The following is a 24,297-nucleotide window of genomic DNA, read 5'->3' on the forward strand; positions in this document are numbered from 1 at the left end:
TAAAAAGGATGACTGTCTTTGCACCCTTGTTATGCCCTTCGTAGATGCCTCTTCCACAATAACTGTGTGGCCTGTTCTATGAAGTTTATTTATCACATCAGTGACCCAAAGTTTTCACCCCTGGCCAGCATAGTCTCTAGGCACACTGTATCTCAGGTTTAATGGCCGGGGTGGGGGTTTCCTCTTTAACAGGGGAAACTTCTGACCCAGTCAATAGTTGAGCACTAAGTTTAAATAGTTCTTTATCTGGCATGGGAGGATTAAAAGACTGGTCCAAGTTCTGAAAGATGAAACAGGAAAGTGACAATCAATGAATCAAGCACACAGTCATACATTGGCATGTTTAAATCTACCCTGTATTTTTGTTGACTTCTAAATAATACAGCTAGATCTGGCAAAAAAATATTTGCATCCCAAATCAAAGTCAGTCTTTAATTTTAAGTTAATATGTTAGGTTCAATATGGAATACATTTTAGCAGATATTTCTCAGACAACATGCAAGCAATCTCACCGAGTCCACTTTGCAGAGTTTGCGTCGGATTTCCAGGTCTTTCCTGGCACACAGTGCCCTCCTGAAGTTACCAATGTTACGTAAAATGTTAGACTTAGAGGTCATCGAAGATGAGCCGGTCTGGACTTTCCTCAGGGAATCCTCTAATTGGAATTTAACCGGCTCTGAGGGTTTAACCTCTTGACCCTGTGACCCTGAAAATGACACAAACATTATGCAAATTAACACTGTAGCTACAGCAGATTTTCAAAATGGTGGTTTGTATTCATATTCAGTGAAGGCCCTGTTTCTTCATGACTTTTATATACAAATTAGCTCTATTTATTACATGTAGCTCCCTCTGAATCCTATAAAATTATTTTAGAAGCATCAGTATATTTGAATATGAACTAAGAAGAACCACCTACCAACTGTATATACATGTATATGATCGACCAAGTTATATATTCTTATATTAATAATTCAAATCAAATTATGCAAATAAGAATATCACAAAACACACAACCCTTTCTATAGAGACAGCTATGTGTTCTTCAGTTTTAAACCTTAACATGTTTTATAAAAGTGAACAAACCTCCAGAATTTTCCTCTCTCTGTTTCTCTAATTCCTGCTGACAAGAATTCTGGATCTTTTGGAACAATTTGTCACCGGCAAACTCCTTGGAAACTCCCAGCTTGGCAAAGATGGCCGGTGCCCTGAACCGTTGTAAAGCTGAACCGGTACTGGCTGGTTTAGGTTGAGAGGATTGAACCAGACTGGTCCAGTCTATGTCAACCATGTCCATTATACCTAAAGATACATAATATAAATTACAAGGGTTGTATATGTTTTTGATTGAGTGAAGGATTTGAAAGCAAACTCACATAATTTTACATGAAAAGGGCAAAATTTAAGTAATGTTTGAGATGGATTAGAAGATTTGGTTCATTTTTCTGGACTAAGTTTTTTTGGAGAAGTTTGAACTTTCTAGGCATTTTAAACAAAATTTAGAAAATACTGTGACTGAATTACTAATAACTTCTTTTTTTGCCACAAATTAGCACTGCATTTATTCCTATGATAAAATTTTGCATATCCTCCATCAGACAACTTTAAACAAGTTTTATTTTCTCTTACTATACATAATAAACTTGATTTCTCATAAATTTCAGTAAAGAACAAAATAATGAAGTTTCTCTGAATAATGCACAGTAATTATAAGAAGAGAGAAGTAAGACTTACTGGGTTTCTTTTCCTCTTCTCCAATGACACTGCCTTCCTCACTGGAAATCTCCTCCAATGACAGATTATCATCAGAATCCTCCTCCTCAGCTGAAAATCATCATCATCATCATCATAACAATCATCATATTCCAAATCATCATCATCCATATATCAATACTTCATTGGTAACTCATAATTATCAATGAAATATATCAACATCTTCATTTTTTTTTGCATTTATAACTCACTTTAAGAAATTCACATTTAACTCACATTATTTTCCTTCTGCAGTAGTTATTTGATATTGATACTGTACTTACATTTACTTTATTTGTTTTCATTCTGTACTTATTATTGGATATAGTATATACCTGCTATTGCCCTAATTTTTACCTTTAGTTTGTTTTTATTCTGTTCTAATTGTTTGATATTCTTGATACTTTCATAATCTTTACCTTTAGTTTGTTTTTCCTCCTCATTAGCCTGTGGCTCTGGTTTGCTCTCAGAGGTCTCATTTTTACTTCTCTCTTTCTCTCGAGTCTCAACTGAGCTAGTTCTGGCTCTACTGTAAAAATAAGGACTTCGTGAACAAATATAACCAACATATTGTGTTCACAGTTTAAAATAGAAGCATAAATTCAGTTTTTATTTAAGATGACCTCAGTTTTAAAAGTATCCTCTGACCTTGACCTCTCCCGACTGCTTTGTCGACTGGATGTTCGTATTTCAGGTGAGCGGTCCCGCCTGCTACGACTCTCTATTGAGCGATCCCTACGGCTTCTATCATTCTCTTGAGAACGATCTCTCCTGCTGCGATCGTTTTCTGCAGACACGTCCCGCCTGCTACGTTCGACTGACGACCGTCTGCTGCGGTTATCGCGGTGGCTGCCCAGACTGCTGCGGCTGTGACTTCTGGGTCGCCGGGGCTGGAGGTGTTCTGGTAGAGCTGACGCCACCTACAAATGAAAGAGAGAAAGAGCTTCTCTAAGGTTCTTGATTTGAAAGTCTTGCCTAGACAAGAATCTCTTTCATTTCCAACAGATTAGATATATGCAATGATAGAGTATTTTTAAAAAGACTTAAAGATTGACTCTCAAAAGCAAAGCACTGTAAACAAATCTAAAAGGCCCAATTTGTTTGATAGAGAAAATGCATGTATTTATCAGTAGTAGTAAACCTACAAAATTTTACTTCCTTAAATTTTTTTTCTGCTGATATACAGCAGATACCCACCTGTTCTTTCTCTTTCTCTGTCACCTCCACCAGACCAGTTTTAGGGAGATCCTCTGAATCTTCTGACCAATCGCTGAGCTTGTTATCCAGATGACTGCCCTGGGATTGTCTGCCAACTACAGAAGCAGAAATAAATAAAGTGTCGCGCCACAGCATGATACGCCCGTCAAAAAATTACAATTTTCTTGAACAGTTTAGGTGCAAGAAAATCACATCAACCTTGATTCTAAGATTTCGATGATTTTTCCATTCCTTAAAATATTTATCCATCCCATGTGATGTAGGCATCAATTATAATAAATATTACATCACTGATAGATTTCTGTGCTGGTTGTGTTAGACCTTGTCAAATGCCCATCATCAAATTAGTCTTAACAACTTAATCTATACCAAATGAATTTTGAAAAAAAGGCTGGCCATCAAATGACATATGTTATAAACTGACAAGCAGTTCTTCTGTCTAATCCCTAAAGGGCTGCTTAATCAGAGCGACTGAGACAGCTAGCCTTCCTACATTGAACTCATTAATTAATCTTTTAACTGGATGCTTGTCATTACTACCAAGAGATGAATGGGTCTGCACTATCTACTATAATTCTTTTTTAAAAACATATAAAATACTCTCAGATTTTTTTTTTGGTTGAGATTTAATGTCCGACAGGTTTTAGTATGTAATTCATATGGACATGCTGATTCAACCCCACCCCATAAAATTAGTTTTAAATTAATAATATTACATAATATCAGATTAGTCTATTATGCAATATCAAATTAGTTTTAATTACTTTTCATCAAATTCATTTCAAAACTTAAGCTAGTCAACAAGAGCTATTTTTAATCAAACAGGCTTACCCATTTGCCCAATTCTCAAGGGATATAGATAACGCAATGCTCTGTCAGTTAGCTCCTCGCACTCAAAACCCATTAATTTCTCTCTAATTTGACATGCAATTTTCTGTTATCAAAATTCTTCTTGACCAGTGCTTGATAATTACACTCATGGGAGACATGGGATTTCTCTAACATACATTATATTTGTTTTAGATTGCTGTCAAGTATATGCTGAACAAGAGGCCCATGGGCCACATCGCTCACCTGAGCAACAAGGTAGGACTAGTATAAAATGGCTTTTTATTGTAAAGTTTAAATCCAAAAGTAGTCCCATGACCAATCATGGATTTGCTATTTTTTAGAAAATGATTTTTAAAGAATTTTTCTATATATATCTTTTAAAACTTTGGTTGGCCATTTTGGCCCCGCCCTATCCCTGGGGGTCATGATTTGAACAAATTTGAATCTACACTACTTGAGCATGCTTCCATATAAATATGATGAATTATGGCTTTGTAATTCTTGAGAAGAAGATTTTTAAAGAATTTTCCTATATATTTCTATGTAAAACTTTGGTCGGCCATTTTGGCCCCGCCCTACCCCCGGGGGTCATGATTTGAACAAACTTAAATCTACACTACCTGAGCATGCTTCCATATGAATATGATGAATTATGGCTTTGTCATTCTTGAGAAGAAGATGTTTAAAGAATTCTCTTATATATTTCTATGTAAAACTTTGGTCGGCCATTTTGGCCCCGCCCTACCGCTGGGGATCATGATTTGAACAAACTTAAATTTACACTACCTGAGCATGCTTCCATATAAATATGATGAATAATGGTTTTGTCATTCTTTAGAAGAAGATTTTTAAAGAATTTTCCTAAATATTTCTATGTAAAACTTTGGTCGGCCATTTTGGCCCCGCCCTACCCCCGGGGGTCATGATTTGAACAAACTTAAATCTACACTACCTGAGCATGCTTCCATATGAATATGATGAATTATGGCTTTGTCATTCTTGAGAAGAAGATTTTTAAAGAATTTTCCTATATATTTCTATGTAAAACTTTGGTCGGCCATTTTGGCCCCGCCCTACCCCCTGGGGTCATGATTTGAACAAAATTGAATCTACACTACCTGAGCATGCTTCCATATATATATGATGAATAATGGCTTTGTCATTCTTGAGAAGAAGATGTTTAAAGAATTTTCCTATATATTTCTATGTAAAACTTTGGTCGGCCATTTTGGCCCCGCTCTACCCCCGGGGGTCATGATTTGAACAAAATTGAATCTACACTACCTGAACATGCTTCCATATAAATATGATGAATAATGGCTTTGTCATTCTTGAGAAGAAGATATTTAAAGAATTTTCCTATATATTTCTATGTAAAACCTTGGTCGGCCATTTTGGCCCCGCCCTACTGCCGGGGGTCATGATTTGACCAAACTTGAATCTACACTACCAGAGCATGCTTCCATATAAATATGATGAATTATGGCTTTGTCATTCTTGAGAAGAAGATGTTTAAAGAATTTTCCTATATATTTCTATGTAAAACTTTGGTTGGCCATTTTGGCCCCGCCCTACCCCCTGGGGTCATGATTTGAACAAACTTGAATCTACACTACCTGAGCATGTTTCCATATAAATATGATGAATTATGGCCTTGTCATTCTTGAGAAGAAGATTTTAAAAGAATTTTCCTATATATTTCTATGTAAAACTTTGGTCGGCCATTTTGGCCCCGCCCTACCCCCGGGGGTCATGATTTGAACAAACTTGAATCTACACTACCTGAGGATGTTTCCCCATAAGTTTCATCTTTCCTGGCACAGTGGTTCTTGAGAAGAAGATTTTTAAAATATGATGACCGTCAAGCGAAAACCAGGCTTAAGTGCATTGTGACGTTATCGAGAAAACGAGCGCTAAAGTTGACGTCATATATGTTTGCCGTATTTTGCAAATAAATGCAGTGTGAAAACACGTTATTAATATTTTTTTATATAAATCAAATACATTGACTAGACAATATATGAGTAGTCTTCAGTGTAATAATAAAAGCCTACTGTTTTAGTTTTTCATACTAAAACAGTAGGCTTTTATTATTAAAAAATTAACTATTATCAAACAGAAGGCGAAAATCTTCCGAAGTAGCCAATGCACGATCTTCCCCCTATTTTCATTCCCAATTACTGCCAAAACACAAATATGGGAAGATCGCATACTATTTTGCCTGGGCAGTAACAAAAAGAGCATAAATCTACTCATATTCAGCATGAATTTCTGTTACTATTTATTAAGAATTTCCATATTTATGATAAAAAGCATAGATAACCTAATCAAAGTGTAAAGCCAATGTGTTAGATTTTTATACAGAGGTGTTGATTTCTATTTGCGTACCCCCCCCCTTCCCCCCCCCCCCTCAAAAAAAAAAAAAATAAATAAATATAAGCTTGTTAGAAATGGGAAGGGGTTCAAATGAATATAATTTATCAGTGTATACTAGTAATTTAATTTTGAAAACAAAAGCTACATGTATAAATTTATTATCCTTTTATCCTCAGGACAATGTAGGCACTTAATAATAATACTATAACAAATGAAATGTTCGTTCTGTTTTGCCTTGTTATTGCTTGCCCCACTCCCCCAAATAAATAAATATAATTGCTTCCAATGTGCCTGAAATGAAATAATCTACACGGATGTTAGCATGTTAGCGTACCGCTATTGAAGGGAAGTTCACCTGCATTGTAATTATTTTTGTTACCTGGCAACAGGAGGCGTTAGTATTTACCACTTCTTCCAAAGATTTTTGGGTATCGGTGTGTATTTTACTTGCATGTTTATCGATATTTAGAGGGAAAAGTAGAAACAGTTGATTATTCAATCTATGAAATAATGGATAAAAAAGAGTTTAAAACAAATTCATATTTTTTAAATTTTAATCTGTTCATACTCTGAAAGGAATCATTATAATATTGCAACATTATGAATCCTCCGATCAGTCAATCAAAGACAAACATGACCTACATGTTTTGGGAAAAAAAGTGAGAAATCATAATGAAAAAATGAAATCATTTGGACACTAGCCTTTATGGAAAAAATAAACATGATTGAAGGTGGGTATAAGCTACTTTTACTTAGATGAGGTCATAGAAATAAAATTAATTTAAAAAAAACACTTGAAACTGATGTAATATTTAGCCTGTATGTGGCATATAACTCTTTTTTTTTAATTCGTCATTTGATGGACTAGTCAAACGTACTTCGATTGAACAACTGTACATAAGAAACTTCTGGAAGTTACATGTAACGGTATTTTCGGGTTATTTTTCTCCTTCCTTGCAACCACAGCAAAAGAAGTTTATTATAGTATTTTGTATCGCTCAGCCAGCAGAAACTCGACATGCAGTGAGATTAACACCATTCAAGGCTCTTTGTGCAACCCGGCCCTTTCAATAGATTTACGACAGGTGTATTATGCACTGGACTATACTTATGGGCTTTCAATAACACACCACGTACATATATGTACATCGTAACATTAATGCCAAAGACCAACTGTGTTTTGAAGTACATATTTGGCCATGCGTTGTACTCAGTACATAACTCTCTCCCGCTCTCTCTCTTAAGGAATTGTTTCAATGCTTGCATTTTTGCACGAATCGTCTCATGCCACTCGAGATCTGCATAATATATATTCAAAATTAATGTGCGAGGATCCTTTATTTAAGTCATTGTTTCCGATGATGCTGTATTTATAGGAACACTCCTTAGATTTTTGGAGGCGAATTCAGATATGTTTTAAAAGAGGACTTCTGACTTTACTTCAGATCTCATTTCTTTTTAAATTAATATAAAAATGTGTGTCACGCCAGGAGGAGGGATACACGAAACTGCTGCTTAAAAGAGAAAGCGGTTGTACCCCTCCCTCATGACTGCAGTCTTGGTCTCTAAATTCTACTTTTAAAAAACTTCATCCTGTGCGGAAATCTTTATCCGGATAATTATTTTTTCATTTTCAAAATATGGCCCCAGCCACACTGAACTCTTCTGGACCTGGTGATGCTTTTTTTTTGCATAGCTGAAACAAATACACTGGTGGTTCTAGTCTCGTTCAACCAGACACTCGGCTGTCTCCGTAAATCTCCAATCAGCTGTAGTCTCGTTCAACCAGATTCTCGACTGTCTCCGTAAATTTCCGATCAGCTAGCATCTGCTGGTCGGACATTTACGGAGACAGCCGAGTGTCTGTTTGAACGAGACTATGGTAGGTCAGGTTTAATTGTCTTAATATCGTCTACAATCAAGCAGAAAAAAACACATTGTAATTTTTTCTCAATAATTGATTCTTTTCATAAAACAGATATTTCTTTATTATGCATGGATACTTATTTTCAATCAAAAACTTTCCTCCCTCCACAAGTCTACCTTGATAAAAGTGGTGGATGTTTGACTTCCTTTAATAGGTAAAATATAAAAACAAAGAGAAATCGATTGCTAGAAATGTGAGCTTACTATCCATCACGAGGAACGAAAAGTGCACATTGCAGCAGATAAGAAGGGGGGGGGGGGGGGGGGCTTTCATTCCGTTTTCTGTAAAGTACAGTACCAAAAGTTTTTCTGGGTAAAAATTATAATTCAGCGATAGGTATAATATGCATCTTTAATGCAGTGTCTCTTCAACAAATCTTGTTAATCTCCGGTAAGAAAGTGTTGTGGTGGCTTTATAAGGATCATTTGTGCGATGTTATTAATGGAAAGATGAAATAGAAAGTGATCCTAAAACTGTTCCAAAAAATAAATTCCGGAACAAAATCATGATTAAAAAACAAACAAACACACCCTTACACACACACATACACACCCTCGTATGTGAAATAATGCTCTCTCTCTCTCTCTCTCTCTCTGGAAAAAGATGTCGTTATTTACAGAATGCCCCTCATTAGCAGACCTCATTTTTTTATTCATACAAAGCTACATTCAACATGGTACATGTATGAGAAAAAGAAAACACTTTCTGTGGCCTTACACATTTAGTTAAATAGACAAATAATATAAATTAACAGTACAATGTCTTTTTTTCATATATGTCAACATTACGTACATGTATCCTGATCTTGATATTGTTTAATTTTTGATCCTAAAATGGCAAATTAAACCTCTGAAACAAAAGAAGCATACAATACATCAATCTGATATTTTTTTGGGGGGGGTGGGGGGGGGGTGCATGAAAGTCTCTAGTATCGGATGAATCTAAGATTCCACCAAGCCACATGAAGGGCATTTAGGGCATAATAAACCATCACCCCATCCCACAAAAACCCAACATCCGATTGTGTCGCCTTTTAAGGTTGGGGGAGGGGGTAGAAACCAGATATTTCTTTTATATCAATGCTAAAATTATCGATCAAAAAAAGAGGAACAGAACAAATAATTAAATAAAAATCACATATGAAATGTCATTTGAAGTCCGAGTGATTTTTCTTGTGCAGTTTTTACAACCCAAGTATGGAAATGTGAGAAGTAAATTAATGACGTTTTCTGATAAAACACAGCGTCATGACATAAAATTTAAAATTTTTCTTTGAAAAGTTTCACTTATTTCTAGTCTATGATCAATGACATGTTATATATCATTTGAAAGAGGAGAAAATTCTCTATTAGAATCACTAAAAAACTCCAAATGTCAAATTTTTGACTTAAGGATGGTTTTTGCTTGACGGTCATCATATACCACTAAATTTTCATTAATTCCCAATTATCTCCCCTTGAATAAGGGCGTGGCCCTTTATTTGAACAAACTTGAATCCCCTTTACCAAAGGATACTTTGTGGCAAGTTTGGTTGAAATTGGCCCAGCGGTTCTTGAGAAGAAGTCGAAAATGTGAAAAAGTTTACAGACAGACAGACAGACGGACAGACGGAGGCCGGACAAAATGTGATCAGAAAAGCTCACTTGAGCCTTCGGCTCAGGTGAGCTAAAAAAAATAAGTATTTTCTTGATTTAACACTTTTTTAATAAGAACAGTGCAATACTCTTACATTATTTGGGATGTGTAAATGAATAGTAAAAATACACATTTTTTTTTTTTAAATTTCACTTAAATTAAAGGTCACAGTGACCTTGAAATAGGTCGCGACACACCTTCTACCTAAGATGCATAAACTAGCCAAGTTTGATGATTGTAAATCTTATAGTTTTCTAGTTATGGGCCGGAAAGGATTTTTCCATATTTGGCTTCTTAATTAAAGGTCAGAGCGACCTACTTTTTGTGTGCGACACACCTTCTACCCAAGATGCATCAGATGACAAAGTTTGATAATCCTAGGCCTAGTACACCGTGTATATCCCAACATGCGGGGTGTATACTATGTTGTGCGCGGGGTGTATGCTTCCGAAGCGAGAAAAAGGGGGTCAATGTACGTTCTTTGTCCATTTTCTCAACTTACGGATATTTTTCGCCAGAAAGCATATGCCTACGGAAGGAAGCATTGTCTAAGGAGTATATGGATACCTGTGAGTCCACTGGACACCTTCTAGTTTTTTCAAACACCTCAACACAATTCCGGGGATCGGAGCAAGTTTGGCGCTACACTGTGTTTATGATCAAATATCAGAACAAAGCTTTGCTTTATCGTCACTTTTATATTATTGTTAAATATATTTTTACAATAAAAACGTTTGTACAAATTGTCTGTAAATAAAACAGTTCGTATAAAAAGAAATTGACGAAAAATCAATGTTGTGTCCGAGGTGTATGCAACATGTTGTACGCGGGGTGTATACCCCTCTTCTTACTCCATAGAATCATTGTCTTAAATGTCATTAAAAAAGATGTTAACAATTGACATTTCTTCTATTTATTTTTTTAATTATTCATCAGTTTTGTTATAGCACAACTTCAGGTTCATGAATTCGATTTACTGGAAATAAAATTGAAACACGTTCATCGTACTTTTGGCTTTGCATGCATGCACATGGAAGTAAATATACAGGATACTTTGTTTAACTGTTAATGTGATGACCAACAATTCATCCCTTCTTTCGATTTAAAGGCACCTAATTCAGATCCTTTCTTATGCTTCACACATGCATAGGTTTGAACATTGAACATTTCCTCATAATTTCTGTTTAACTTTTTCAATACCTTTTAAATGAGTTTGAAAATATTTAGCTTTTTGTAATTACATAAACACCAAAAAAATGTTCTCGTTCATGTAGTATTTATTTATTGTGTACTTTGCCCCCGCCAGGAGCCCATATATGGCAGTTAGCTATTTGTTTTATTTTGAGGCATTGTATTTTACTCAATCGGCAATCCTCGACTGACTCCGCTACGCTCCATTCAGGTACGAATCATCCGTGGAACTCCGATTGGTATTTTACTGAGTACATACTTTCTAGAAATGGGCCCGAGGAGGGTTTGTTTGTGTCTAAGTTCCTTTTTTGGGGAGGGGGGGGGGTAATTTTACTATGTGTATATATGATAATAAATTAGAGGAGGGTGAACATAATTGATATTAATTACACGTCAACGTAAAATTGTAATTGTACCAAAAACCTTTTTTTTCAACTGTGCATGCCCTCGGAAAATTGTCGTCCCTTATTACAGATGTGCATTTTTATAGTCAGCTTTACATGTTTATTGTGATATCTAAAATATGAAATCTTTTCAGATAAGGAAAAATGAGTCGTCATATTGCGAAAAATTGAAAGGAAATTAATATACATTTATCAGACAGACACGTAGTATCACCCCCTTTTTGTTCCAGTCACAGCTTTTTACTACAGAAAATGAAAGTCAGGTTGCCCCCCCCCCTTTTTTTTTCTTGCATCATAGTCAAAAATGGTTATGTAGCATGTCTATGTAAAAAAAAAAAAAAGAAGAATTGAAACTGAAAAAAAATGTGACATTCAAACCCCAACAAATAGGAGTTTGAGTTTCGATACCCCCCCCCCTTTTTTTTTAAATAGCTAGTCAACTTGAAGGTTTTTTTTTCAGGTATCCCCCCCCCCCTTCAAAAAAGATTCTACATCACTGACATAAATGCTTAATAATATATGTATTGATAACATAAATGTTGCAGAAACAAAACAAAAAAACCAAAAAAAAAAAAAAAAAACGATTTATTCATAATACAACATTCATGTAGAGTTTCTATTATTTTTTACAGGCGAAATATTTAGATTAAAACGAACCAAAGAAAGGACAGTGTCCTCGATGCAGGGATTGTGGGGGGGGGGGGGGGGGGCGAGGGACCCTTTGGAGAAATTTTATGATTGCGTAGATTAAGATCATTGCCCCATCTACAATGTAGCATTTAGTCAGATAACAATCGCTCCTTGCACATCTAGCGCCTTTTATGTTTGAATATGATAGTTTGTTTTTTATTCTTTTTTAAATTTAGTTGATTTGTTTTTTACTTCAGTAAGTTTATGGAAATTACTCTTTGGTTCGGCATTAGTTTTAAGGTCTTTTATCAACACTATCCAGAGGCGTAGTCACAAACTTAAAAGTGGGGGGGGGCTCAAGTCCAGAAATTCTTTGACAAGCAAAAAAAAAGAGTAAAGTTCCCCAAACTCGAAAATCCTATTCCGTGGGGGGGGGGGGGGGGGGGGGGGGGGGGGGTTGTGGCCGACTTTTTTTAAGCTAACTTACTATCACTTCCAATTTTTTCTACACAATTTTATTATACAACTATGTGTTAATATTACTTCAAAATAGCAGTGATTCTGTTCTTCATTAAAAAGCGGGGGGGGGCACAGACATACTCTTGCCCCCCCAGATCTGAAAGTGGGGGGCTAGTGCCCCCGCTGCCCCCCTGTGACTACGCCTATGCTATCTGTCACTTTTAAACCTGTGTGAATATAATATTTCCATGGCACTGATACTTTGCACTACACAATCCTAAGAAAAATATGGGGTATACACCCCGCGTACAACATGTTGCATACACCCCGGACACAACATTGATTTTTCGTCAATTTCTTTTTATACGAACTGTTTTATTTACAGACAATTTGTACAAACGTTTTTATTGTAAAAATATATTTAACAATAATATAAAAGTGACGATAAAGCAAAGCTTTGTTCTGATATTTGATCATAAACACAGTGTAGCGCCAATCTTGCTCCGATCCTCAGAATTGTGTTGAGGTGTTTGAAAAAACTAGAAGGTGTCCAGTGGATTCACAGGTATCCATATACTCCTTAGACAATGCTTCCTTCCGTAAGCATATGCTTTCTGGCGAAAAATATCTGTAAGTTGAGAAAATGGACAAAGAACGTACAATGACCCTCTTTTTCTCGCTTCGGAAGTATACACCCCGCGCACAACATAGTATACACCCCGCCTGTTGGGATATACACGGTGTAGTTGTATTAAAGTTATGAGCCGGAAACAAAAAGCTAACAGACAGACAGACAGACGGACGGACACGAAGCCTATAACATAATACGTCCCGTCTTAAGACGGGCGTATAACAACAATTAACTAGGCAAAATTTAGCAAGTCTACAAATATTGTATTTTTTACATATGCTGTTATGGACAATTACCATGAGATGAAATCATGTGAAAATTGACTTGCCTGATTTGCGATCTTCCTCTCGATTTTTTTCACTTTGTCTTCTGTCATCTGCAGTCAAAAATTAATGAGATTTACGATAATAAATTGGAGAAAACTTGTTACACACATACAAAAATCCAATCTGTGATGTTATAAAAATTGCTTTCCACTGCCAAGATGCTACAGAATTGTTCATCTCCATAAAGATATAAAATTTCTTACCGTCCCGATTTGTTTTCCTTTTCTTCCTCCTGTCTCTGTCTTTCTCATCTTTGCCCTCAGGTGACCTTGACCTTTTGGACACTCTTGACCTTCTATCTTCCTCAACAGAGAATGGCTGTAAAAAAAATTGCAGACATGAAAACATTATTATGACCTAAGCAAAGCAAATTTGTGCTGTATTTATGAACCATTACTGCATATTTTGCATTTGTGTTCTTACACTAGAGGCGTGTCTCTCCCTCCCCCTCCTGGTGACATTAGTGTGTACTTACTCTAGAGGCGTGTCTCTCCCTCCCTCTCCTGGTGACATTAGTGAGTACTTACACTAGAGGCGTGTCTCTCCCTCCCTCTCTGTTTTATTGGTGTATACTTACACTTGAAGCGTGTCTCTCCCTCCCCCTCCTGTCTGATTTCTCACTCCCCCTGTCCCACTCTCGGCCTTTTTTATCCTCCTCTTCCTCTTCTCTGGCTGGTGGCTTCTCTGCAGGAACAATGCTAGCCTTACTTCTACAAAAACGAAAAGTGCATGGATTCACTGTAGCATGAATTTTATACTTCATACGATGTACATGTTTTAAGTAAAACCCGTACTTCGACCTCCAGGCATAAGCTTGACCATATTGAAAGATTTCCTACATGACATATAATATATATAACACAGAGTCTTCTTAGCTTATGTATTCTAAAAGCTAAGATTATGCTAGGAAAGACCCAAACCAATGTCATTAATCTTATAGGAATCAATACATTTACTGTAAACCAACTTTTATTCGCGTGCGAGAAATTTTCGCGAAGTTCGCGAGAGCCTCGTCATCGCGAATATATCTCGTCGCGAACAGGTCCTTCAAGTGTATGTGTCTATTAACAACAAATCCAAAAAGGCTTGATCGCAAAAATTAATCGTCGCGAACTTATTTATCCCTGGTTAATCGCGAAATAAAGTCGTCGCAAATAAAAGTTGGTTTACAGTAGTTTTACAAGGTACTTTCTTCTGTTCTAATTAAATCATGAGGTTACCTGTGGACTATGTTACTGGTGAGTATTATTTACCTGTGAGACAGAGCGGGGGACACCTCCCTCTTGCTGCGGTGTGACTCGGTGGGAGACACCTCCCGGACCCTCTTTGTGGACGGCGTGGGGGATACGGCAGCCTCTCTGGTTCTCGGTGAGGGTGAAACTGATCTATCCTTGTTGTCATCATAGCCCCGTTTTCTGCAAGAAGTTTAGGTTACAATATCTACTACTCTTGGCCAACTCTTTTTTAAAGCATATTCTAAAACTCTTATTCACAAAATCAATTTTCAAAGTCATATTTTACAAGCACTTAAAAATAACAACTCAAATGAACCCCATATTCGTATTAAACATCTTCTATTACTGTGAGCAAACTACTCCATCCTTCCTGCTCACTTAATCAACTGTAACTGCCCAGTTACTTTTTACTGTTAACTCCTCCCTCCCTTATCTGATAATTACCTGCTTTCCTTCCTCGGTTCTGCTTTCTCTTTCCTTTTGTCTTCTGATTTTTCCTCCTCTTTGGACTTTTCCTTGTGAGACTTCTTAGTTTTCTTATCCTTCTTTTTAGTCTTTAAGAAAACAAATTTTGATTTGTTTAATATACGCAAAAAGTAATTTTTACAACAAAGTTGATATTTAAAGAATTGTTTTACGAAATATCAGCTATGTACAGTATACAGGGAAATTTTTGCCCCCGTTTAATTTTTACCCTACCCTCATTTGGGCGAATTTAAAATTGGTCGAATTCAAAGAATACAGTATAATTTCTTAAACAAAACTATGACGGGACAAAATTTTTGCGAGTGTGAAAGGGGGAAAATAATCCTGTTTACAGTATCTTTATTTAAGTAACCTATACCGGTGTAGGATCTCGCCTCTCTCTGGATGTCTTATCTCTCCACTGATTCTCAGTTTCTTTCCTCCCCCTCTCCTCTCCTTCTCCCTTCCGTCGATCCCCCTCCTTATCCCCTGCTTGCCTCTCGGGTGACTCCTCCCACTTCTTGTCATGTGACCTTTCTCTCGGCCTATCAGGTGAACCCTCGGCTGGCTTCTCAACTGACCCCTCCTTGCGCCTTGCAGCACTTGTCCCTCTACTCTTTTCCTCCCCCCTTCGCCTCTCTTCCCTCTTGGTATCCGTTGACCTGTCCCTCTTTCTATCACCCCCTTCCTCCTTTCTCCTATCCCCTTCCTCACGGTACTTCTCTTTTGACCCCGCCCTCTGCTGATCATATGACCCCCCTTGTTGTCTGTCTGGTGACGTCTCCCTCCTGCGATCCCTGGAGCTCTCTCCTTTTCGGTCCTGGGACATGTCCTGTCTTCTGTCCTGTGACCCCCCGCTGCGTCGGTCGTATTCGGCCCTGCCCAGGGGCTCACCTTTGTCTCGGTCTTGTCTCTCTGACCTTTCATCCATGTAGCGATCTCGCTTTGATCTGTCGTCATTTCGTCTATCATCTTTTCTATCATACCGATTGCTAAAATTTTAAGTACATCAAACACTACAAATGGAAATGATTTATATTGTTCCATGCTTACTTTAAATTACAGTCAAACATCCTGATCTCAAACTCAATGGGACTAAAAAAAAAATTTTAATGTGATAGTACATGTACTTGAAAACATGAAGTAAGCCCTTCAAATTCCTTCACACATAGACCTTTTTTGGTCTTCGAAGAATTAAGCTACATGTATCAAGGTAAAATACTTAAAGAATAATCAGTTGGGACTTCAAATTACTGAAACATATCCATGGAATTTAAGATACTGGTGTTTTGAGGTACTAGAATTTCAACTACTGAATTACATAGGGGACACTTATGTTTGAATCACACCCCTCACCTTTCCCTGTACCGGTCCTCAGGCCTGTCCATGTAGCGGTCATCCTCCCGGGGCGGGGGTTGGTAGTCCCTCCGCTCCTCGTGTCGGTCCCAGTCCCTCCTGTCAGGGGGGTAGAACTCCTCCCGGGGGTCCTGCCTGTCCCACTCCCCCCTCTCTGGTCTCACGTCCCGCGGGGAATCAAACCTGGCAGCTAAAGGAATCAGACATTGTTTACAACTGTACTATCAGGAAAATTATGTCTAGTTATTTAAAACTAGGAAATTCTTTTTTGTAATTTTATTTGGATGAACATACAGTAAAACACGGTTATAGCGAAGTCCTGGGGACCTGTGAATTTAATTCGCTATATCCGTGAATCGTTATATCCGTATAACGAATTCGTATAACCATGTATAGCGAATTCGCAAAATGCATGTTTTCCTTCAGTGTTACTATCATACATGTTAGGGAAGCAAATATTACAAAACATACCTTCGATAAGTAAGGTTTTATTTTGAATTGAATTCTATATACAAATGCTGAGAGAAAATAAAGTCAGTTCAATTATTCAAATTTTGAAATCTTTGAAAGTTTGTTATAAAAGATGTAAAATTCATTATATTTAACCTCAACGGGACTCAAAATCAGTTTGCTATATCCGTAAATTCGTTATATCAGAGTTCGTTATAACCTTAAAATTTTACAAAGATTTGTTAAGAATTTTGCCAGGGACCCAGAAAAACTTTGTTATATCTGTGAATTTGCTATATCCGTGTTCGTAATAAACATGTTTTACTGTACTATGAATGGTAAAGAAAAACGAGAAATAAGTGCTATCAATTTGGGTTTTTCTTAAATAATCATCTGCTAGAAAAACTCAAGAGAAAGTTATTTGAAATCAAATTTTAAACCTTATAGCATTAAAATATATCTGAACAAAAACATTTTTCTCCAAATATCATGCTGTGCCATATCCAAAAGGTAACAAAATCCTACATGTATGACCTTTACCATGAGTTTGACATGTATGAACTTTGTTTCTACTATTCAATTTAAAATTGTCTATAGATATGGATACAGATATACATGTACATCAATAAAATCCTTCAACTCTGATCTTAAACGCAAGAATAATTTACTATATCATAATTATTCAGAACCTTTTGTTGGAAGAAAACTTTCTACTTAAATTCTTTTTAAAATCAAGTTGTTCAACAATCTTCCTCTGAAATCATATTTTTCAGCATAAAGAATTATTTATTAAACCAAAGCAAATGGATTTTCAATTTTAAAACATTGAAACTCAGTTTCTAACCTGTGAAAAAAAAATATCATTTGTGTTACATTTTTTATATTTCAAGTTAAATTTAATTAAACAAAATTACCTGATTTATAAATGTATGATCAAAATGAGTGAATAATGAAAGAATTAATATTTTTAATGCACGCTTGTATATAACATGCAAAAATCTTTTTGTTAAAGTATTAAAATATAACTTAATGCTCAAAATGAAGATAAATCTGTGATAAGCAAAACAAAGTGCTCTAAAAATAGAATGTGCACAGAGGCTGAAATATTTAATGTCTAACTAAAATTGATTACATATATGACCAAAGAAAAATGATTGCATTTTCAGATTTCTGTTTTTTTTTGGAGGTCAAACTGAAATGTAAGTTGTGAATGTTAGGAGAGAGGGAGCAAATGTTGAACTCTTGACCTTTGACCTAAAAAATTGGGGGGCACAAACCTGGGATGGGGGGTCCATAGTCTGGGAATCTCTCTGAGGGGCGGTAACCTCGGTCAGGGCCTACAATCATACAATGTTAGTATCAAACAATCCGTTACACATGAACGGCCACATGTCACACATCATTGAACACTGCCTCAGCATGCAAATGAGTTGCCATAGCAATACACCATGCTCCTGAAAATCTATTCTCTCTGAAAAATTGTTAATTATAAGCTATTTAAAGTGCTTATAGCAGGATGAAAAAAAATGTCTGCGTCTCTGTTAAAAAAATAGAAAAAATATAAAGCTTTGCTTGAAGCTACAGAAAGTTGGTCTGACAAAATTGAATTCTGTTCAAAAATTCTAACCAAATTGGGAATTTACATGTGTACACAACAATTGCTTTGTAATATGAAAATTTTTCAATGTTGAAGTTCACAACCAAGAAATGAACATTTGATGGAAGCATCTCAAACAACTAATGTACAAACACTATATAACCTCTCTTCTTCTGGACAAATGGACAAAGATTTTTTTTATAATTTGGTCTAGAAAATAAAGAATCGGATGTGCTTCAGAATTTGTATTACCTTTTTTACATTATGAATGCAAAAACAAAACAAAGCACCTTCAGTTTTCAAAAGAATTAAAACAAAACAAGCAGATGCATTAAACTTCTATAAATTTTAAGAAGTGCATGCTCTAATACATTGTAAAACAAAATATCCAAGCAGTCAAAATCTATTTAAAGTAAAATGACTATGAAAAATATGATGCATTAATGTGGAATAAAATCATCCTAAAAATGGCAAAGCTGATATCTGCATAATAAACTCTCTTTATAAGAAACAGACCCTCTGCTTACCCATCAGAGGTGGCGGTTGTTGTTGGGGGGTGCGGTTCCTGGAAGCCGGCGGTGGCCAGTTTCCACCACGGCGGTTCTGTTCCCAGGCGAAATCAGCAGGAGCAGGTCCTCTGTTATCATACGGGTCCCTGCCTCCTATTAAAAGAACACAGTAATTCATGTTACTGTATCAAGTGTTCATGTAAGCAATGACACATCAACAAAGTTTTTATTTGTGCTATATATCTATCAAATTCTTCCAAGAATGGATAAATATCTGAATTCTACAAAAAAAAAAATTATTTTCTTTATTTATTATTATTGAATATTCTAGATGTTACACATTTGTATATGTCAATTAATTACATCTACACATCTACATATTTTAGTCACAAATAGTAACTAGCCTCATGAACAGCTGCATCAAAACATGAATTGATATAATGGTAATTTTTGTCGTAAATTATCAGGACTTAACTACCAAAACCCTGTATTACACCTGTATTCAAGGTACCCACCTTCGTATCGAGAGCCCCTGGGGTCAGACCTCTGGTCCCTGGACCCATACCTCTCTCTGTCTCTGGGGTACCTGTCTCTCTCATATGCCTCTGCTTGGGACACTAGTTTCTCTCTCTCGTACCCCTCTGGGGGGCCTCGCTTGTCTCTGTCGAATCTATCGGAGGGAGGCCCCCTCCTGTCCCTCTCATAGGATTCTGGTGGGAGGGGCCCACCCCGCTGGCTGTATGGGCCTCTCCCCCGGTCTCTGATGTCCTCTGGGTGGGATGGAGGGGGAGGGGGGAAATGCTCGTCATAGGGGTCTCTGCCTCTCTCCATGTATCTACTTCGGCTGAAAATTTGAAATGTAAAACTTGTGAATAAGTAATCTCATTCAATAAATGAAAAGTGAATATTGCTTATTTTTGTCTTTCATTTTCATTAAATCAATTTTATTCAATACAGTTTTTAACCACATAAAGAACTGCTGGTACAAGAAGTAAACATTATAAACATTCTCCTTTTAACAGAAAACTTCATGACAAGTTTTTTTCCTATCATAGGCTTAAAAAATCAGATACAAATGACATTTCTAGATGAATGAAGACTTTTTAAAAACATATAATTTTCTCTTTTTTTAACAAAATTTAAATTGTGTTGAAATCTCATAGACCTAAAAACCAAAAAATTACATCTCAGATTAACCTTACCTGTCTGATCTTCCCTCGTACTCTGCTCTTGGGGGTGGCTCATGACCTCTTTCATACCTCCGCTCCCCTGGGGAGGGGTACCTGCTAGATCGGCGCGGATCTTCCTTGTCCCTCCCTCTGCTCTCCTCCTCCATCCGGCGATCTTTGGGGTACCTGCTGCTGTCATCCCTCCTGTCCCGAGGGGAGGGGTCTCGACGACTCCTCTGGTACTGGGACCCTGACCTTTAATAAGAAAAAAGTCAGAGACTTTCTTTTTATACACATGACATAAATTTTATAATCAATAGTGAAATCAGTAATTTTCATATGTAAAACTTTAAAGATGTAATAACCCAACATCTTATCAGTGAAATCAAATCCCCAAAAATTAATAATTTTACAATTAAATAATCTGGACATTTTCAGATAATCACTGTTTTTTTAAAAAAATGCTTGAAATACATGTATATTCAATAATTAAAATTTGAAAAATCTGAAGTAAATATGAACTTCTTTCTTAGCTTTCAGCTCTACAGTAAAATTACCAGCTATCAAACAATACCCTCACCGAGTGTTTTTCCATTACCTCAAAGACTCTGAGGGTGAGTACTCCTTCCTGCTGTAGGAATCTTGGGGCTTCATCACCTGTTCTGGGGAGGGACTCCTCCTCCTCTCCTTGACAGGGGTACTGGGTCCTCTCCTGTCCTGGGACTTGTACTGCTTCGACCGACCGTCCCCATACTCCTTAGGGGAGCCTCTCGACTGCTCCACCTCATCTCGTCTTGAGCTCCTCTGATCCCGATGTTCTGGGGGTGGATCATACTTTTTAGTCGGTGATTGCTTCTCCCCTCTGGAATACATCTCGGAGTCACTGTTTGACATGTAATCTTTTTCTGAATCTTTCTGTTTCTTCTTCTGGTCCTTCTTGCCCTTCTTTTTACCTCCCTTTGGATCTCCATGATCTGGGGAAGGTGATCGCTCCTTCTTTACCTCCCTTGGCTCTGGGGACAGTTCCTTTAACCTCCCCTTCTTCTGTTTTTTCATATAATTCTCATATTCCAACTGCTGTCTAATGGCCTTCTTTCCTTTCATGCTCATGGGAGACTTTCCTTGCTGCTGGGCCAGAAATTTCTCGTACTCATCGGGCGACCTCCTCGACCTTTCATAATCGGCAGACGGTGACCTTGACCTCGACACTGACCGAGAGGGAGATCGGGACCAGGGGGACAGTTTTCTCGTAGCTGCTTTCTTTGCGAGTTCGTCCTCATATTCCTCTTCTGACTGGAAACTCAGAATGGGTTTCTCAGAAGTCTTTGACTTGATGCTTTTGATTTTGAATTTTTTCATTTTCATTTCCTGATCCTCCTCATCTGAGAATTCTGAATGTTTCTTTTCCAAAGATTTCTTCTTCTTGTGCTTCTTCTTTGGGGAATCTTGGTCCTCATTTCTACAAAGAATATGCTACTTTCAAAACTTTTGTACATGTGACCATATTTCCAGAGAAATATTTTTTTAGTAATTTTTATAAAACATTTTTCTCAGTAAAAAAGTTTAGATCTGTCACCAATATGCTGATTGAGAATAGTACAAAAACAAAAACTAAAAGGTGACCTCTTTCTGACCCCTGGACTTGGTGACCTTATGTCCTTGGATTTGGGAGATTTCATCTTATGTTTCTTCTCTTTTTTCTTCTTACTGAAAACAATTAATCACAAAATGTTTGTTAAAAACAGATGACATACCTATTAACATGTATTTTTGTCAACTTTATTTGCGAGCATTTCAAAATCTTAAAAAATAAATAAATAAAAATAATATGCATAATATTGCCATAAGTTGATTGCCATATACATGTACATAACATAAATAACTTAACTAGACCATTTTGTTTTGTCATAGAATATTTTTTAACATTGGTATGAAAATGATCCTTTACAAAAAGCATACAAACTTGTGTATTGCAGAAATGACTGGAAAAATTTGAGGTTTACCTTGGCGACTTGGATTTCTTGTATTTCAGTTCAGGGCTATCCATTTCGTCTTCACTGCTGCTCAGCTACAAAATAAAATAAACAAACTAAAGGTCTTAGGCTGCTAAGCTTATTTAAGATACCTTATTAACATCCTGGAATGGAGCTCTATTCAGGTTTTCATCACAACCTCAGACTGATCAATGTATCATGAGACTTTTGCTGAGATGAACACTTACAGATATATTAATTTAAACGATTCTAAAGAAAATGAGATTTTGAAAAAGATGACAAGATTACAAATAACAATCAACAGATAACTTTGATTTGAAAAAAGTTTGCTTTGTGTTACAGTGTATAAATGAGGTGTGAAACTCTCTGTATCAAATGGTGCTGCTTTCTTCATTAAAATCTGATTGAAAATGTTCCTTTTTACTCTACTGCCTGTGCCTGATAGTTTCAATTAATTGTAATGTGCTTTCGAAAACTAGCAAATGAAAAATGCTTACAAGTTATACCACAATATCAATATCCTATCATATGATATATGATTAAGTCCCTTTGAAAGCAAAATCATGGCTTTTCTGCATGATTATGCAGAAAATATTTTTTATGCATATCTTTTCAGCACTATTTGAACAGTCACTCCATTTCTCTGACAATATCTAACATTGCTATATCCTACTTTCACTTTGAATGCCTTACTTTCTTGACCCCAATCCCTGCTAATTTCTTTGTTTATGTACATAATGTATGTAATTTACATTGCTATATATCCTACTTTCTCTTTTACAGCCTTACTTTCTTTTGGATGGTGATATTCTCCCTGGCCTCTTCCTGATTTAGCTGACGCAGTGCGTTCTGTATCTGTTGTCTCTGCCTCTCCAACTCTAATTCCTTCTTGTAATCTAAATCTAAAACAATGATTTTCATGGACACGCTTTATAGGAAAAGTTATTTCCTGAAAATGAAGAGCATATGGTTCACAAGGAAATACCCTATTTCTAATTTGAAATGGCAATGGAAGTGCTTTAAAATATAGTGGAATTTCCCATGGTCTATATTTAGATTTGTATGTATACAAGAGCAAACTGAAAGTACGATGTTAAATGTATGATAGTTAAACATTTACACATACTTGTAGTGAACTATAATGGAATAATATAATTAGGTAATTGGACATTAAAAGTTGGATACCAAGATAGTAAGATCCTATAGTTTTCATTTTAAAATTTTGAAAGAAATTCAGTTCTATAATATCCCTCTAAATCATTATCAATAGATTAAATGGAATGAAGTAAATTGCATGTGCTTTGTTTTGTTTTTATTTGTTCTGAACTAAATTTTCCTGTAGATTTTAACTCCAGCTTAATATTAAATATATCTCAGTCAGTTTCTAAATACCTGTTCAAATTTCATAGTTACAACTGGAATACAAATCTTAGGACATATCCCTCTCAAATAGATTAACTTGGGAGTATTGATAATTAGGAATGTGTCTTATACTTTCTATATATTTGTTATTTAATAATAGTCTAACAGAAAAACACTGAAATTCAACAGTAATACTGATTTTCTTTTTAATACTGTATAAATCATTGTTAAATGTAACTCATCTGATTGAAAATTAATGAAACAGAATGTTGTAAACTTCCTAAAGCTTATAGAGTTGACAATTTTGCATGTTTTCTTTCTAAAGATGTAGTCCAACTTCCCATGAATTATTGAGCTGACATTCTGACAAGTTTGGCCTTGGATTTTCTGACAACTGTCAATGTTATCTTCCCACTGAGATACATAGCTGACAAGCTATCAGCTATTCTTTGGATTATTTATGAATTACCTGATCTGTCAGTTATTCCTGGTATTATCTATAACTCACCGGCTCTGTCCTGCTGCGGCGCCCGTTCCTGCTCCCAGCTGTCTGACGTATCACTGTCGCTCTCTTGTGTCGCTGCCTTCTTCTTACTGACAATGGATCGGATCTTCTCCTTCTTTGTTTTGCTGCGTGAGCGATGGTCCGAGTCTGAATCGCTTTCCTCAACCTCCTTCTTGTAATGTTTCTGTCGTGACCTGGGTTTCTCTGGACTTTCCTCAACCCTGAAATGTACATGTTAAAACACCTTATCAAACATTTTTTGATAATTACCTCTC

The 24,297-nt window shown here is 36.4% G+C and overlaps 1 protein-coding gene across 1 annotated transcript in view; it reads right to left on the reverse strand.

The window, feature by feature from the left end:
* LOC134271680 (zinc finger CCCH domain-containing protein 13-like) overlaps window positions 1-24,297 on the reverse strand; it is a 27,331-nt gene continuing 3,034 nt past the window's right edge. Inside the window, exons 3-25 of the mRNA XM_062753894.1 lie at window positions 24,026-24,243; window positions 22,945-23,057; window positions 22,165-22,229; window positions 21,785-21,868; window positions 20,760-21,620; window positions 20,195-20,416; window positions 19,508-19,836; window positions 19,011-19,145; window positions 18,164-18,223; window positions 16,437-16,626; window positions 15,460-16,072; window positions 15,060-15,169; window positions 14,634-14,795; window positions 13,958-14,090; window positions 13,584-13,698; window positions 13,383-13,430; window positions 2,950-3,065; window positions 2,401-2,672; window positions 2,172-2,281; window positions 1,735-1,824; window positions 1,087-1,302; window positions 513-706; window positions 1-280 (exon numbers count right to left, since the gene is read on the reverse strand). Of these exons, the coding sequence (XP_062609878.1) occupies window positions 137-280; window positions 513-706; window positions 1,087-1,302; window positions 1,735-1,824; window positions 2,172-2,281; window positions 2,401-2,672; window positions 2,950-3,065; window positions 13,383-13,430; window positions 13,584-13,698; window positions 13,958-14,090; window positions 14,634-14,795; window positions 15,060-15,169; window positions 15,460-16,072; window positions 16,437-16,626; window positions 18,164-18,223; window positions 19,011-19,145; window positions 19,508-19,836; window positions 20,195-20,416; window positions 20,760-21,620; window positions 21,785-21,868; window positions 22,165-22,229; window positions 22,945-23,057; window positions 24,026-24,243 (4,600 nt within the window). The 3' untranslated portion in view covers window positions 1-136. The remainder of the gene's footprint in view (window positions 281-512; window positions 707-1,086; window positions 1,303-1,734; window positions 1,825-2,171; window positions 2,282-2,400; window positions 2,673-2,949; window positions 3,066-13,382; window positions 13,431-13,583; window positions 13,699-13,957; window positions 14,091-14,633; window positions 14,796-15,059; window positions 15,170-15,459; window positions 16,073-16,436; window positions 16,627-18,163; window positions 18,224-19,010; window positions 19,146-19,507; window positions 19,837-20,194; window positions 20,417-20,759; window positions 21,621-21,784; window positions 21,869-22,164; window positions 22,230-22,944; window positions 23,058-24,025; window positions 24,244-24,297) is intronic.

This window comes from Saccostrea cucullata, unplaced genomic scaffold, assembly GCF_032062105.1.
Source record: "Saccostrea cucullata isolate Sc308-1 unplaced genomic scaffold, CSIRO_AGI_Scuc_v1 ctg1765, whole genome shotgun sequence".
NCBI lineage: Eukaryota > Metazoa > Mollusca > Bivalvia > Ostreida > Ostreidae > Saccostrea > Saccostrea cuccullata.